Source organism: Halichoerus grypus, chromosome 5, assembly GCF_964656455.1.
Source record: "Halichoerus grypus chromosome 5, mHalGry1.hap1.1, whole genome shotgun sequence".
NCBI classification, from domain to species: domain Eukaryota; kingdom Metazoa; phylum Chordata; class Mammalia; order Carnivora; family Phocidae; genus Halichoerus; species Halichoerus grypus.
This window is the reverse complement of record NC_135716.1, coordinates 152,889,016-152,906,995: the sequence shown is the minus strand read 5'-3', so window position 1 is coordinate 152,906,995 and position 17,980 is coordinate 152,889,016. Positions and strand designations below refer to the sequence as shown.

At 38.7% G+C, this 17,980-nt stretch overlaps 1 protein-coding gene and 1 long non-coding RNA gene across 4 annotated transcripts in view; one reads left to right on the top strand and one right to left on the bottom strand.

Moving 5' to 3' along the window:
• The window catches only part of LOC144381934 (uncharacterized), a 648,393-nt gene that overhangs the window by 176,352 nt on the left and 454,061 nt on the right, over positions 1–17,980 (top strand). The gene's annotated exons all lie outside the window — the stretch shown is intronic.
• The window catches only part of ZSWIM5 (zinc finger SWIM-type containing 5), a 204,962-nt gene continuing 187,069 nt past the window's right edge, over positions 88–17,980 (bottom strand). For both annotated transcript variants that reach the window (XM_078073214.1, XM_078073215.1), the window contains 3 exons: positions 4,163–4,326; positions 3,581–3,662; positions 88–2,866 (listed from right to left, as the gene is read on the bottom strand). In XM_078073214.1, coding sequence (XP_077929340.1) covers positions 2,004–2,866; positions 3,581–3,662; positions 4,163–4,326 — 1,109 coding nt within the window. In that variant the 3' untranslated portion in view covers positions 88–2,003. The remainder of the gene's footprint in view (positions 2,867–3,580; positions 3,663–4,162; positions 4,327–17,980) is intronic.

The following is a 17,980-nucleotide window of genomic DNA, read 5'->3' as shown; positions in this document are numbered from 1 at the left end:
CTGTGAGTTCACACACTTGCTAAAAAACGGCAATCGTGATACAGAAATGGGAGTGGCTGCTGCTTTTTTTTTTTTTAAACCAACCTATTGGGCTGAGAAATTGTAGGGGCCCATGGCTGGATGGTAAGACTTAAGTAGCCACAAACAGCAAAAACGACTTACTGGTTAGTGTGGAGGGAAAAAAAAATTGACAGTTTGTCAAAGAAAGGAACATAAAGCAGACAGAGAGGTCCTTAGTTCACACTCTAGCTATACCACCCCTTCCCTATCACACCCCCACCCCCTACTTCAGAACTAAAACATGAAACAGTAAACACCAAGACACTGGCATCCAGATGACTCTTCTGAAAGCCCATGCTACCTCCTATAACAATTCCAGGCTGAGCACAGGGGTTAGGAAGGTAGCAGGAACATGATACACTGCGGAGGTCAGCTAGGGCTAAGACAGGCATTGCCTACTAGGGGTAGAAACTACTCAGAGAGGGAAAGGCCAAATGCATTCCAGCCCCAGCCTCCAAAACAGTGACCAGTGGGCAGACAGAGGAAGCTTGAGGTAGAAAGGCAAGGGAAGAAAGCAAGTACAGGGCAAGAAGAGAAGGGGAGCTGAAGGAATCACTCTTAGGGTAGAGGGAGACTAGTGCTTAGGAGCTTGCTGAGAAAATGGTGAATAAGGGAGGCAAAGAGATGAGGAATGTGTTTAGCTGGTGAGAGATGAAGAGGAATGGGGAAGAGAGATCTGGCAAAAAGAGAAGGGACACATTCGTGCAGATTCTCAAACATAAATTCACAGACATAATGTCAAAATACACACAGTTATACATATAAAGACAGACCAGAGGAGAGCAAGCATACAAACACACAAACATGTTTATACACATGCATCTGTGTGCCCCCCCCAACTAAACATGCATTGACAGACAGGAACACACACACAGGTACGTATTCTTACATGTTCACAAATGTGTATACCCTCACATACAAACTCACAGTCCAGCACATAGACATGTACTCACAGAGACCTAGACCTGACACAGACACACATAAATATATGTGCAAGACAGGTATGCACAGATATATCTATGCACACAGACACATGTACTTAGCCATACAGCTACATACACACACGTACATAATTAGAGATAAAACCAGACACTCTAACACAAAGGTGACCAGAGGAGATGAATATTATGAGCTCAGTGGCCTCCCAGACCTTTACCCTCCCCCTTGCACTTATTTCTCAGGAGCTCAACGGGCTCCTAGAGAGGCTATGTGTGGCAAGAGCAAGAGCTTTACTGTCCTTGTGGCTTTATGAGGCAAGAGTCTAAGTCCAGTCCTGGCCCTGCCCCTCTCCCACCACTGGGCTATATAGATGCCCTGTGTCTGCAGGCTGGGGTTTCTGCATAGACTAGACCTGGGATTTATTCTAACTGGCCATTGTACTCCCCACCACCCCCACTCTTCCACTGCAATCTGTATAATTCTGCAAGGGAAACCTGAGAAATGGTTGTGTCTCCTCAGAAAACAAGCCTATCTTCCCACCCATAGCTACTTCAAGTACCCATCAAATTAGAACCAGAATTATAAATAGTTACAACTTTACAATGTAATTGGCAACACATATAATATAGTATTTACAGTACCATAAATGCTTCTGTTTCTCTGGTTAAGCAATCCCTGAGACGGAACAGTGTTCTGTGTTTGCCAAGGGAGAGTGGGCCAATGCCCAGGACACGCAGGATATAGGGGCGTGAGGTGGCATGTTGTGGGGTTTCTGATCGATCTGCAGGGCCCAGCTCCTTCAGGAACAGTGGGCTGTAGTGAGAACTTTGCCGAGGAAGGCATATTGGCTAGAGTTGGACTCTCCCATGCTTAGCCCTGTGGTGCTTTGGCTTCGGCCACAGGTGCCCAGAGTCCTCTCAGGGTGGACAAATGTTTCAGTGTCCTTGGCCTGACCTGTGGTACCTGGGAGCCCAGGCTGCCCTGGCAGTGAGCTGTTTGCTTTCTCAGCCAAAGCGCTCTCGCACCAGCAGCATCAGCTTCTTCTTGCCTTTGTAGATTTGTTTGAGGTTGTCGATGAATTGGGCAAACTGCAGGTGGCCATCCTGGGGCAGCAGGAAGGTCTCCCGAGCCTTGCTCAGAAACTCAATGAACTCTCCGTAGTGGCGAGGGCTGATGTGTGTCAGGCGTGAGTGTGTAGTGTTGATATAGGCATTGATGGTGGCATCCAGCAACTGGCGCAGTGGGGCTTTGTCGGTGGACATGAGCTTCCCAGAGCTGCGGCGGCCTGGGATGCCGGCCAGGCCCGGCGCCGTCACCGTACAGCGCCGCAGGATGTCTGAGAGCACTGTGGCACAGTGCACGCTCTTCACCACCAGGGGGATGAGGGCTGCCAGCTCATTCTTGCCCAGAGAGTGGCTGAGGGCGCACGCCCAGAGCACATCATTGATGGCTGGATGGGTATCCTGGTTGTAGGCCAGGTTGAGATGGCTCATGGCCAGCGAGGCCAACTTGAAGGCACGTAGCGGGTAGCCACGGAGCTCCATGTAGCGGGCAATGGTGAACAGCTGCGCATGCGTCATGCCACCAGTGGCGGCGTCAATGGCGATCTGGTAGGCTGCCTCGAAGGCGATGTGGTCTTTCTCACAGAGTGTAAGGGCTGACAGGGCACAGCTCTGCGGATCCTTCATAGCACACTGTAGGGCCAGCGTGCGAGCACAGCTAGCCAGCTCCTCTCGCTGTGGATAGTCAAGACTGAGGCGCAGGATAGTGGTGTGGGATACAGCGGTGGCAGCCACAATGCTAGTAGCCTCAGTGGGGGTGAAGAGTGTGTACCAGCTCTGCAAAATGCTCACCAGGGCCCGCACACCTGTCAGGGAGAGCCTGAGCTCAGCCGTGGCCATCCGGGACCCGATCCAGGTCTGCCCAGATTACCCCTTGGGGTCAGAACTTGGCCTGCAGAGATGAGTTCTCCCTCCTCCTCAGCAGCCTTGAGATGATCTGAGGCAAACCAGGGAGCATCCCGGATGGCCAGACCCTGTTTGGGGTCTCTTCCCATCCCTTCCTTCCCCAAGTCAGAGGGTTGAAGATTACTGCAGGTGCTCTTAGCCCCTCACAAGGATGGAGCAGCAGAGCCTGTGGTTTACCTGCCCCAAGGCAGGGGTCGCAGATCTGCCTGGGGGTTCTAGCTGAAGTGGGGCCTCTCAGGGGACTTTGGGTTCTAGATGGGGTCCCAAGACTCCAAGTTGTCTGGGGTTTTTCAGAAGCATAGGCAGGGACTGGGACCAAACCACTGGGCCAACTACCTCCCAAGGGTGCACTTGTATACTGGTAGCTGAAAATTCAATCTCTCAAACATGTCTCTGATCAGAGGGTCAAAGTGCTGCTGACACCAGGGTATGGTAAGCAGTAAGGGCAGAGCTTGGGCTAGCTAAATAAAGGCCATCTTTCCTACCAGCAGCCCCATCCTTCCCCAGGCCATCAGTAGTAGGAATATGAGAGCTTTAAGGATTTGCTGCCTTGTTCCAAGAGTAGGGCCTAGGAACTCCTTTCTCTGGGGACTGGAGGGAAGTGGGAGACTCACCCACTTCTGTAGCACATGTCACCAACCACCGCACCATCTCCCGGCGCCTCCAGTTAAGAGTTGATAAGGTCATCCTCATCACCTGGGCAAAAAAGAGGCATTTCCACTTGGCTAAGCATAACTGTTAGGACTTCTACATCCCCACATCCCCTTGCCATCCATTTATGCAATAAGTATTTATTGGTGCTTTAAACAGACATCTCTCTCCTGATAAGAACAGACAGGTTTAATTTCTGCCCACCCCTCCCACCAATCAGGTAGAAGGCTTCTCTGATGACCTGTAACAAATAAAGTCCTTATTATCACACCTTACTATTGATTTGACTTGGAGAGATGGGGAGGGGGTGGGGAGAAATGGGAACCCTATGGAGCCTAAAGCTACATTGCTTCTGGCCTTAACTTCAAAATGGAGCTGAATTTAGAGAGTCCTTACCTAGAGGCCTAGCCTAGAAGTTGTGTTCTGGGGACACAGAAAGACCCGGGCTTGGCTGGTTCATGCCCAGTGCTTCTGGGATTTTATCTTCTACCGATGATCACTAGGCCAGAAGCCTAAAGCAAGGATGACCCACTCCTCCTCCATACCTGTAACCCCAGCTCCAGGGCCACGTTGAGCAGGGTGCTGTCAGTACTACTGTCTGTGGGAGTGGCAATCTTGAATGCATCTTGGGCCAGTTTGAAGATGAGGGAGGAAGAATGGATGTGTTTCTGTATTGCTTCCAGAATTGTTCGGAGCCTCAGAGTGTCCCCTGTGGGTGCAGAGAGAAGTGGCAGTGACAGGTTTTCTTTAAAGCCTCCCTGAACAGTCCACTGATCACACAGATACTGGCTGAACTGTCTGCTATCAAGTCACTGAATACTTCTGAATGCTACCATCCCTTTTGGGTAGACAAGCTCTGTCTCCACTAAACCCACTAGAGACTGCTTCCTTCACTAGGCACCCACATGAATTCACTTCTCTCCACCTGTTCATCTGCCTCTACCCTTCACCTTCTTCCCCTGGATGCCTTAAGTCCCAGAAATAATTTTCATGAACACCTGGCTTTTGAGAGCTACTTCTACAGGACATAGGAAGCCACATTATTATCAAAAAAGTATGCAAATCCCATTGTTAGCCTCTCACTGCAGCTCCCTGAAGCAAAAAGGAGCTGGGCCACCACTTCCTATTCAGCAGGCAAGGATTCTATACAAAGTACTAGTGCACAGAGTTAAGAAACATACCACTGGAAGGGCATGTATACCATACGAAGTGAAGGTCACTGTATGAAGGTAGTATAGTATATGAAAGATTGGTGTATTTTATGAAGGGATAAAAAGTAAAGATAGAACTAAAAGTAGGTCTTGTTTGACAAAGAGGTGTGGTGGTAAGAGTATATAGGCTTTGGAATGAAATGCATTGGGAATTGAACCCAGTTCAGCCATTTACTAGTTCAATTTCTTCATCCATAAAACAGAAACAGTAACCTTTAGGGTTGTTGTGAGAATCATAAACAACTTGTATATAGTTAATATTCTATGATCCTACTTTTGTAAAAAAAAAAAAGGTAAGTAGCAACGTGTGTGTATAGTGTATGTGTGTGCATATACATGATTAGAAAATCTCTAGGAATATTTCTACTGATGTCTTAGTAGGAGTCTTTTGATGTCAGAATGATGGGAGAGATTACCTTTTTTCTCCTATGATCTTTCAAAACAATTTTTAAAATTAATAGACTTCATGTTATTTTTATGTTTTAAAATATTTATTTATGGGGGGAGGGGCAGAGAGAGAGGGACAGAGAGTCTCAAGCAGACTCTGCACTGAGCATGGAGCCTGACATGGGGTCCGATCCCACAATCCTGCGATCACAACCTGAGCCGAAACCAAGAGCTGGACACTCAACTGATTGCACCACCCAGGCACCCCAGATTTCATGTTTTTAAAGCAGTTTTAGGTTTATAGAAAATTGAGCAGATAGTACAGAGACTTCTTATATACACCCCTGTCCCCACTTCCAGTTTCCCCTATTATTAAGCTCTTACATTAGTGTGGTACATTCGATGAACCAACATCGATATATTATTATTAACTGAAGACCATAGTTTACATTAGGGTTCACTATGTTATACAGTTCTATGGGTTTTAACAAAGGCATGGTATCATGGACCCATCATTACTGTACAGCATAGATTCATTGCTTTAAAAACCTCCCATGCTCCAGCTCTTCATGTCTCTCCTCATTCCCCCTGAGAATACTGATCTTTTTATTGTCTCTCTAATTTTGCCTTTTCCACAATGTCATACACTTGGAATCACAGTATGTAACCTTTCAGACTGGCTTCCTTCACCAAGCAATATACATTTAAGGTTCCTTCATTTTTTTTAATGTCTTGATAGCTCATTTCTTTTTATTGGTAAATAATATTGTATTGTATGAGATGTACCAGTTTTTTTTAATTCAATTTAATTGACATATACTGTATTATTAGTTTCAGAGGTAGAATTTAGTGATTCATCAGTTGCATACAACACCCAGTGCTCATTAGTTCAAGTGCCCTCCACAGTTTGTTGATCCATTCACCTTTTGAAGGACATCTTGGTTGCTTCCAGTTTTGGCAATTACGAATATAGCCTCTATAAACATTTGTGTGCAAGTTTTTGTGTGGACATGTTTTCAACTCATTTGGTAAAATACTAGAAGCCTGATTACTGGATCAGATGGTAAGACTATGTTTAGCTTTGTAAAAAAACTGCCAAACTGTCTTCTTCCAAAGTGGCTCCACCCCTTGCATTCCCACAAGCAATGAGTTACTGTTGCTCCACATCCATATCGATGTTGTCAATATTTTGGATTTTAGCCATTCTAATAGGTATGTAGTGGTATCTCCTTTTTAATTTTCATTTTCCTAATGATATATGATGCTGAGCATCTTTTCATATGTTTGTTTGCCATCTCTATATCTTCTTTTGTGTGGCGTCTGAGTCTTTTGCCCATTTTTTAAATTCAGTTGTTTGTTTTCTTATTACTGGGTTTTAAGAGTTATGTACGTGTTTGGGATATAAATTCTTTATCAGGTAAGTGTTTTACAGATATTGTCTCCGAGTCTGTGGCTTGTGTTTTCAGTTTCTTAAGAGTGTTTTTCATGGAGCAGAATTTCTTCATCTTTTTTTTTAACAATTTTTTAAAAAAAGATTTTATTTATTTATTTGACAGAGAGAGACACAGCGAGAGAGGGAACACAAGCAGAGGGAGTGGGAGAGGGAGAAGCAGGTTTCCCGCGGAGCAGGGAGCCTGATGCGGGGCTCGATCCCAGGACCCTGGGATCATGACCTGAGCCGAAGGCAGATGCTTAACGACTGAGCCAGCCAGGCGCCCCCGAATTTCTTCATTTTAATGAAGTCCTACTTATCAATTTTTTCTTTAATGGACTGTGTTTTTGGTTTGTATTTAAAAAGTCATTGCCAAACCCAAGGTTGCCTAGATTTTCTCCTATGTTATCTCCTAGGTTTATAGTTTTATGTTTTACCTTTATGCCTTTGAGCTATTTTAATTTTTATGAAAGGCATAAGGTAAGGTCAGTGTCTATGTTTTTTTTTTCCTGCAAGTGGAGGCCCAGTTTTTCCAGTACCATTTGTTGAAAAGACTATTTTTTGCTCCTTTGTCAAAGATTAGTCTACTATATTTGTGTGAGTTAATTTCTGAACTCTCTATTCTGTTCCATTCATCTGGTTGTCTATTCTTTTGCCAATTCCATACTGTCTTGATTACTGTAGTTTTATAGTAAGTTTGAGGTTGGGTAGTGTTAGTTCTCCAGCTTTGTTCTTCTTCAATACTGTGTTGGCTATTCTAGGTCTTTAGCTTTCCATATAAACTTTAGAGTTTTTCAGTATCCACTAAATAACTTGCTGGGATTTTGGTTGAGATTGTATTGAAGCTATAGAATCAAGCTGGGAAGAACTAACATCATAATAACATTGAGTCTTCCTATCTATGGACATAGAATATCTATTTATTTAGATCTTCTTTGATTTCTTTCCTCAAAGTTTTATAGTTTTCCTCATATAGATCTTGTACATATTTTGTTAGATTTACTAAGTACTTTTTTGGGGGTTGCTAGTGTAAATATATTGTTTTTAATTTCAAATTTCAATTGCCCGTGGCTGGTATAAAGAGAGGCAATTGACATATATAATATAAATAAAAGTCAATTACCTTCCTATATACATATGTATTTTTTCCTACATACATATATATAAAGATTTTTTTTTAAACTAAAGTATAGTTGACATACAATGTTACATTAGTGTCAGGTGTAATAGTGATTCAACAACTCTAAGTTATGCTATGTTCACCACTCAAGTGTAGTGACCATTTGTCAACATACAATGCTATTAGAATACCAGTGACTATATTCCCTATGCTGTACCTTTCATCCTGTGACATGTTCATTTTGTAACTGTAAATTTTTGAGTAAGCCCCACACTGTCTTCCAAAGTAGCTGCACCAATTTGCATTTCTACCAACACTGCATTAGAGTTCATTTTTCTCCGTATCCTTGCCAGCCTAGTTATCTCTTGTTTTTTAAATAATAACCATTCTAACAAGTGTGAGGTGATAGATTATTGATTTTAAATTTTCTTTCTTTTCTAACATATGCATTTAATGCTATAAATTCCCCTCCAAGTACTGTTTTTGCTGCATCCCACACATTTTGATCATTTGTATTCTTTCATTTAGTTCAAAATATTAAAAAATTTCTCAAGATTTCTTCTTTGACCTATGTGCAATTTAGAAGTATGTTGTTCAATCTCCATGTATTTTGGGATTTTCCAGTTATCTTTGTTACTGATTTCTAGTTTAATTCCACTGTGGTCTGAGAGCATACTTTGTATGATTTCTTTTAAATTATTTAGGTGTGTTTTGTGGTCCAGAATGTGGTCTGTCTTCGTGAATGTTCCATGTGAGCTTGAGAAGAATGTATTCTGTTGTTGTTTGATGAAGTATTCTATAAATATTAATTAGATCCAGTTCACTGATACTGCAATTTAGTTCAAGTATATCCTTACTGATTTTCTGCCTGCTGGATTTGTCAATTACTGATAGAAGAATGTTGAATTCTCCAACTATTAATAGTGGATATGTCTATTTCTCCTTGCTCTATCAGTTTTTGCTTCACATATTTTGGTGTCCTGTTGTTAAATGCATACTCACATTAAGGATTATTATGTCTTCTGGGAGAACTGACCCCTTTTATCGCTAAGGAATAACCCTCTTTATCCCTGTAATTTTCCATGTTTTGAAGTTTGTTTTGTCTGAAATTTATACAGGCACTCCGGCTTTCTTTTGATTTGTGTTAGCATGGTATACCTTTCTCCATATTTTGTTGTTGTGAAGAAATCTGTGTTTAAGAAATATTTTTAAAGATGAAAATAACAAACTGGCTAAACTCTTATGCATGCTTTCCTGAGAAGAGTTATCATTTCCAGATTCTTCCTGCTTTCAGTGCAGCTAGTCTGGCATTGAGGCTATAGGGTGTGGAAAGTGAGGGCCAGAGTGTTGATACTCTCCTTATGTGTTTAAAGCCCTGGCCTTGGGGCGCCTGGGTGGCTCAGTCATTAAGCGTCTGCCTTCTGCTCGGGTCATGATCCCCGGGTTCTGGGATTGAGCCCTACATCGGGCTCCCTGCTCAGCGGGAAACCTGCTTCTCCCTCTCCCACTCCCCCTGCCTGTGTTCCCTCTCTCTCGCTGTGTCTGTGTCAAAAAAATAAATAAAATCTTAAAAAAAAAAAATAAAGCCCTGGCCTCTGTTTTTTGTTTTTTGTTTTTTTTTTTAAGAGAGTGCACAAGTGGGCGGAGGGGGAGGGAGGGAGAGAATCTCAAGCAGGCTCCATGCCCAGCAGAGAGCCTGATGCAGGGCTTGATGCCACAGTCCTGAGATCCCGACCTGAAATCAAGAGTCAGACATTTAACTGACTGAGCCACCCAAGTTGCCCCTGGCTTCTGTTTTTAGTAGAAAATACTTGAAAGGTAAAGCATATAAGCTCAATCATAGAGAAATTAAATATCTGCCTAAAGGTACTGAGATAAAAATCAAGCCCAGTGATGTTCAGTGTTTGTACTTAGGGTCTATTTGCTTGTTCCAGCACTCTTCATCAATTCATTTATTTATTTATCTAATTTGTGGTAAATATATATAATAAAACTTGCTATTTTAACCATTTTTAAGTGTACAACTGAGTGGTGCTAATCACATTCAAAATGTTGTGTAAATATTACCACTATTTGTAAAACTTTTTAATCACCCCAAACAGAAGTCTCTGGTAAAACTCTAACCTACTTTGTCTTTATTAATTTGCCTGTTGTAGCTATTTCATATAAATATAATCATATAATATTTATCATTTTGTACCTGGATTATTTCACTTAGCATGTCTTCAAGGTTTCCCCAGGTTGTAGCATGTTATCAGAATGTCATCTTTTCATGATTTAATATTCCATTGTATGAATATACCACATTTTATTTATCCGTTCATATGTTGACAGACACTTGGGTTGTTTCCAATTTTTGGCTATTATGAGTAATGCTGCAATGAACACTAATGTATAAGTATCTGAGTCCCTCTTTTCAATTCTTTTGGGTATATACCTAAAAGTGGAATAACTGGGTTATATGGTAATTCTATTTAAATTTTTCAGGAACAGGGGCTGACTCAGTCAGTGGAGCCTGTGACTCTTGCTCTTGGGGTCCTGAGTTCGGGCCCCACATTGGGTGTAGAGCTTACATTTAAAAAAAAAAAAGTAAAATTTTCAGGAACAATCAAACTATTTTCCATAACAGCTGTACCACTTTACATTCCCACTGGCAATGTACAACATTCCAGTTTGTCTACATCCTCACCGACACTTTACTATTATTTTTTATAATAACCATCCTAGTAGGTATGAAGTGGTATCTCGCTGTGGTTTTGATTTGCATTTCCTTAACGACTAATAATGTTGAGTATCTTTTCATTTGCTTATTACTTATATATCTTCTTTGGAGAAATGTCTCTTCAAGTCTTTTGCCCATTTTTAAAATGGGTTGTCTTTTTGGTGTTGAGTTGTAGTTCTTTATATACTTATATATTAAGCCCTTATCAGATATATGATTTACAAATATTTTCTTCCATCCTGTAGGTTGTCTTTTTACTTTCTTGACAATATTCTTTAAAAGCTTTTAATTTTTTCTAAACATTTTACCTTTAAGTCACCTCTACACACAATGTGGGACTTGAACTTACAACCCTGAAATCAAGACAACCCTGAAATCAAGAGTCACATGCTCCACCAATCAAGCCAGCCAGGCACCCTCAAAAGCTTTTAATTTTGATGAGGTCCAACTTATTTTTTTCCTTTGCTGTTCATGCTTTGGTGTCAAAACCAGGTTTCTTGTAGACAACATATAGTTAGGCCTTTGATTTTTTTGTTTTTGTTTTAAATTCGCTCTGTTAGTCTATTAAAGATTTTTATTTTTATTTTTATTTTTTAAGATTTATCCACTTAAGAGAGAGGGGGTGAGTAGGGGCAGAGAGAAAGGGAGAGAACTCTTAAGCAGGCTCCCTGCTGAGCATAGAGCCTGATGCAGGGCTGGATCCCAGGACCTCGAGATCATGACCCGAGCTGAAATCAAGAGTTGGACGCTCAACTGACTGAACCACTCAGGTGCCCCAGTCTCTTTTAATTGGCATATTTAACCATTAACATTTAAAGTGATTACTGATATAGTTGGATTAATATCGACCATATTTTTTAACTGTTTTCTATTTATTACACTTATTCTTCGTTTTTTGTTTTTTTTTTAAATTTCTTCCCTTTTTGGCCATCTCTGGTTTACATTGAGCATTTTTTATGATTTAATTTTCTCCTCTCTCTTATCAATTATACTTCTCTTAAAAATTATTTGTGTTTGCCCTAGAGTTGCAGTATACATTTACAATGAAGCTAAGTTCATTTTCAAATAATTATACCACTTCATAAGGTGCCTTCTAATAGTATTCTCAATTTTTCCTTTCCTTCTGTAACATCATTGCTGTTATTCATTTCACTTATCTTTAAGCTATAATCACCCAATATATTGGTCCTATATATTGCTATTATTATTTTAAAAATTTAAAGACTTTATTTATTTATTTATTTTTAGAGAGGGAGGGAGGAAAGGAGGGAGGGAGACAGACAGAGAGAGAATATCTTAAGCAGGCTCCATGTCCAGCAAGGAGCCGATGTGGGGCTTGATCTCACAACCCTGAGATCATGACCTGAGCTGAAATGAAGAGTTGGATGCTTAACTGACTGAGCCACCCAGGTGCCCCTAAGATTTTATTTTTATGTAATCTCTACACACCAACATGGGGCTCAAACTTACAAACCTGAGATCAAGAGTCATGTGCTCTACTGACTGAGCTAGCCAGGCACCCCTGCTATTATTATTTAAGCAAGCAGTTATCTATTAGTTCAACTAAGAATTAAAAAAAAAAAAAAACCAACGGTTTTATTTCACCTTAATTTATTTCTTCTCTAACACACTTCTTTTTTTTATGTAGATCTGAGTTTAACATCTATTTAATTTTATTTTTCTCTGAAGGACTTCTTGCAAAGCAGGTCTATTGGCAAAAAATTCCCTCAGTTTTTGTCTGAGAAAGTCTTTATTTCTCCTTTACTTTTGGAGGATAATTTAGCTGGATACTAAATTCTAGGTTGGTGTTTTTTTCTTTCAACACTGTGCATATTTCACTTCACTGTCTTCTTGCTTGCATGGTTTGTGAAGTGATGGAATTCTTATCCTTTTCTCTATAGGTAAGGTGGTTTTGTTCTCTGGCTTCTTTCAAGATTTCTCTGTCTTTAGTTTTCTGCAGTTTGAATATGATATGTTTAGGAGAAAATTTTTTGGTGTTCATACTTCTTGGTCTTCTCTGAGCTTCCTGGATCTGTGTTCTGGTGTCTGTCACTAATATTGGAAAATTCTGAGCCATTATTACCTCAAATATTTCTTTTGCTCCTTTCTTTCTTCTCCTGGTATTCCCATCATGTATATGTTAGATATCTTTTCTAATTGTCCTACAGTTCTCAGATATTCTATTCTAGGTACCCCCATCCCACCATTCTTTTTTTCTCTTTGCATTTCAATTTAAGCAGTTTCTATTGACATTTATAATTTAAGAATTTGGAAATATTCACATGGTTCAATGTTGAAAAGATACAAAAGGTAAATAATTAAAAGTTCTTTCTCCCCCTCACCCCTGGCCCTCATTCACCCACTTCTAACCCTATATACAACCAATATTATGAGTTTTTGAATTACCTTCCAGGATACTCTATGGATAATAAGGAAATACATTATCTAGTTCCTCTCCTTAACCCCCCCCAACAGTAGCCTAGTATACAAAGATTTGCATGTCTTTTTCCCCACATATCAACATATCTTGGAGATTCTTCGACATCAGTACATAAAGAGCTTCTTTTCTTTTAAATGGCTGCATAGTATTCCATTTATGGATGTACAGATTCACAACTCTTTAATCAAAACCCTTGGGTTTTGAATGTGTTTTGGAATTCAGAATTTTTTTTTACAGGAAGATAATTTATGCATACATTATACATAATCTTTGCAGTGGGCTTGGGGCAAGATCCCATAACTAAACACACTGTGAATGAATAAATATTCACACTAGTTGGGAAGAAGAGCAAAATCAGTATTGTTATTTAACAATATAGCTGTAAACTGGGAAATGAAATGGTGTGATATAGACCATAAATACTTGGTACTCTTTATTTCTAAGAAAACATTCAATAAAACCTAAAACCAAACTATCTTTACATACACATGTAATAAATATTTGCTATATTTGATTTCTTGAGGATCTTAGGACAAAAGGTTTCATCAGGTTTGCTATTATTGTCACCAAAGATTAGAATTAGATATTTAATGATGGGCCAAGAATGGGATTCTTTAATGATAAAGCAACACTACAATAGATGACCTTTAAAAATGTGTAGTTCTAGGGTAACTCTAGGTATCTCATTAATATGGTTTTCTAGATAAGTGGTCTCTTCACTTAAGTAAGCAGCCATAATCTCTTCACTGATAAATGCATATTATTCAAGGCCAAGTAAATGCTCATATATTTCCCTTATATTACCTATGGAGATTTTTTCCCATCTGTTATATCTCACCATTGTCATCACTACTAGGCTCATGCTTATTTGGGTTAACACCATTTTAGCAGTTTTTCTATCTTGCAAGAAATGTACAATAGGTACACACTTTATTCGGTATTTTTTTGATATCAGATTACTCTACCTCAGTGCTTCTACAACCTTGGTGAACATAAAAGTCATCTTTAGAATTTGTTTAAATATAGATTCTTGGGCTACACCCACAGAGATTCTGATTCAGTGAGTCTGGGAATTTGCATTTCTAACAAGCTTCCAGGTGATATTGATGCTGCTTGTCCACTGACCACACTTTGAGTAGCAAGGTTCTGACTTATCCAGACTTCTAGTCAATAAAATTTTAGTGTAAGTAATAAAACTATGTATCTTCTCATTAGTGACACAAAATCCTTCAAAGTCTTTATCTGCAAGTTTACTTTCAAACATTATTGTAAGCCAAAGTCTCTGCCAAATATTTATCCATCATTCCAAACACCAGCAACTGTGTAAATGGCATCATTAAGGTAGGCCTGATCAAGCTTCTGCAATAACTTCTTTAGGAAGTCTTGGAAGTTAACTGCTGCCAAGTAGAGTATGAAAATTAAAAAAAAAAATTATATTTGCTCTTCATTGGGAGTAAAATTTCTTAGTCATAAGAAGTTCAGGAAGGGTATGTGTGGAATGGTGGTGGTCCAGGAACAGTATAACTATATGGTTGTCTTCATTCCAGCTTGTGTGCAATGAGTTCCTATCATTGGTACAGATTATTGAGTCAGTTAGAAAATATCTCTTTGACTACTTATGCTTTTTTTCTTTACAGACTAACAAATAAATTGTGAACAACTTTTGAAACATCTTAGATGTTGGCTTTTTTCTAACTTTAACTGTCTGCTGCATTGACACATTCCAGAACTTTCAACCTGTGCTTAGAGTCCCTTAAAACCTCTTGCTCATTAATCATTGTTAATTTTTTAAAAAAAGGATACAGGCCAGAACAGAGTTGTTACAGCACTGTATACATGTTTGGTACTATGGTTTTCATTAAAAATTATCTTAACAAGTTTCTCAATATAATTTTCGTCTACTTCATGATAAGTAGAAGCTTCTTTATCATAGATATTCAGATATTTTATACCATGATGCTTCTTAAATTTCTGCAGCCAATTCTGGTATTTTACACTCACTTTAAATATGTTCAGTACTCATGACATATTCTAGCTTTTTTCATGACCAAAAACCAGTCAGGGGCATAGTCATACTGCTTCATTGTTGAATCTATGCAATCATGGTCATTTCAACATCTTCATTTTTTGCCCTCTGAAAAATACTCTGTTCTTCATTAGTTCTGGTCATTGTTGTCCTGGTAAAACTTCAACACTCTATTTTTTTCAAATCATATGTTGTGTTAATTCCCACACCCTATTCTTTAGTAAGATGCCTCACTGACATACCTGATTAAGCTTCTACACTAACTCTATTTTCTGTGCTACTGAAAATGATAGATACTTCCATCATTTCTTCTTATTCTTATCTTCAATTTTCTGGACATTTTTACAGGACAATTAAACTCAAACAGACAAAATGACAACAACACAAACAAACAAGGCAACACATTACCAGTGAACAGCAAAGATGGGTACGTGACTAAGAGTGCTGAGGATCAACTAATGCCTAATGTCAGCGGAGGTCAGGCTTTGCCGTGAAACTTAAAACAGTTTGGATTTTCAAAGCTGTTCAGATTTTTGAATTCCATGTAAGAGATTTTGGACATAATATATTTAATCAGTCTCCTATTGATGAATACTTAGAATGTTTCAAATATTTTACAATTACAAACAATGTTGGACTGAATAAACAAACATCATTTCACATTTGGGTACAAATATATTTGTAAGATAAAATCCTGGAAATGAAATTGCTGGGTCAAAGGATATATGCACTGTAATTTTCATAGATATGCCTAATTGCCCTCCACAAAGGATTACCAATCTATACTCCCACTCCACACCTTTGCAAACACAATGTTTTATCAAAATGTTTTCTTTTATTTTGAAATAATTTCAAACTTACAGAAATATTTCAAGAATAGTACAGAGAGGTCTTTTCTTACCCCTGAAGCATTCAAAAGTAAGTATGTGATTTGATACCCCATCACTCCTGAATACTGTTGTCTACACTTTTGGCAAACACGGAAACTCTTCTACGTATCCACAATACAACCAACAAAATGAGAAAATCAATATTGATATATTAATATCATCTACCACAGATCCTATTCAAGTTTCACCAATTGTTCCAATAACGTACTTTATAGCAAACAGATTTTATACAAGATCATATGTTGTATTTAATTTGTCCTATCTCTTTAGTCTTTGTCATTTTGGAAAAATTCCTCAGTCTTCCCTTGACATTCATGACCTTGACCACTTTGCAGATTAAACTAGTTATTTTGTAAGTATGCCCTTCAATCTGGGTATGCCTGATGTTTCCTGAAGTTCTTATAGCTTCCTAACTGGTGTTACATAATTTTGACTTGACCCATTACTGATGGTCTTAACTGTGATCATTTGATTAACGTGACGTCTGCCAAGTTTCCCTATTGTAAAAGTCACACATTATCCTTTTGTGACTGACAAGTATTTTGTGGAAAGATACTTTGAGATAATGTAAATATCCTTCATCAAATGTTCACCCACCAGTTTTAGTGTCCATTGATGTCTCTAGGCTGAACTAAGTATTATATGGTTGCCAAATGGTATATAGTCTCTCTCATTTTTTTCTCCCAAATGGTATATTCTCATTCCATCATTCTTTCCACAATCATTAGTTGGCATTCCAGTCTTTTCATTTATTTGCTCAAACCAGTATAAAACTCATGGATACCTATTTTATTCAATGCGTTATAATCAGTTGCCATCATTACTTAACTATACATTTATTTATAGCTTTATTGAGGTATAACTGACATACAATAATCAGCATGTATTTTAAAATGAAAAATTTGATAAATTCTGAACATATGTATACCCCCAGAAACTATCACAATCAAGATAATGAACATATACATCACCCCCAAAGTTTCCTTGTGACCCTTGGTGATCCCGTCTTCCCTTCCAACATAGCTTGCCCCAGCTCCCATTCCCAGGAGACTGCTGATCTTCTTTCTGTCACTATAGTGAGCATTTTCCAGAATTTTATATAAATGGAATAAAACAATATGCAGTTTTTCCTTTGGTCTGGCTTCTTTCACTTAACAATTACTTTGAGATTCATCCATGTTGTAGTGTGTATCAACAGTTCGTTCCTTTTCATTACTGAGTAGTGTTGCACTGTATGGTGATAGCACAGTTTGTTTATCTGTTCACCTATGGATGGATATTTAGATTGTTTCCTGTTGTTTGTTATTAAAAACAAAGCTGCTATGAACATTCATGTTGAAGAATTTGTCAGATATATACTTTCCTTTCTTCTGGGTAATACCTAGGAGTGCAATGGCTGTATTGTATGTGTAAGTGTCCATTTAACTTTTTAAGAAATTATAAAATGGTTTCTCAAAGTGGTCTTGCCACTTATGTTCCTGCATGTAGTATATGAAAGCTCCACTTGCTCCACATCCTTGACAGTCCTTGCTATAGTTTTTTTTTTTTTTAATTTAGCCATTTTCTTATTGTGATTCTATTGCATTTCCCTAAGAACTAACAATATTGAACATTTCTTCATGTGCTTATTTTCCATCAGAATATCTTCTTTGGTGGAGTGTCTCTTCATATCTTTGCTCACTTAAAAAATGTGTTGTTCATTTTCTTATTATTGAGTTTTGAGAATTCTTTACATATTCTGGATACAAGTCCTTTATGAGATACGTGATTTGCAAATATTTCTCCCAGTCTGTGGCTTGTCTTTTCATCCAATAGACATTTCATAAAGCAAAAGTTCTTAATTTTGTATGTCCAATTTATCCATTTTTTCTTTTATGGATTGTACTTTTAATGTTGTATCTCCAAAATTTTTGCTTAACAAAAAATGAAAATGATTTTTCCAATGTTTTCTTCTAAAATTTTATAGTTTTAGCTTTTACATCTAGATCCTTGATCCATCATAAGATAATTTTTGTATATGTTGTAACATTTGTTGAAAAGACCATCCTTTTTCTCAGCGGAATTGGCTCTACCCTTTATTGAAACAAACTGACCTAATATATATAAGTCTGCTTTGGGACTATTCTTTTTCATTG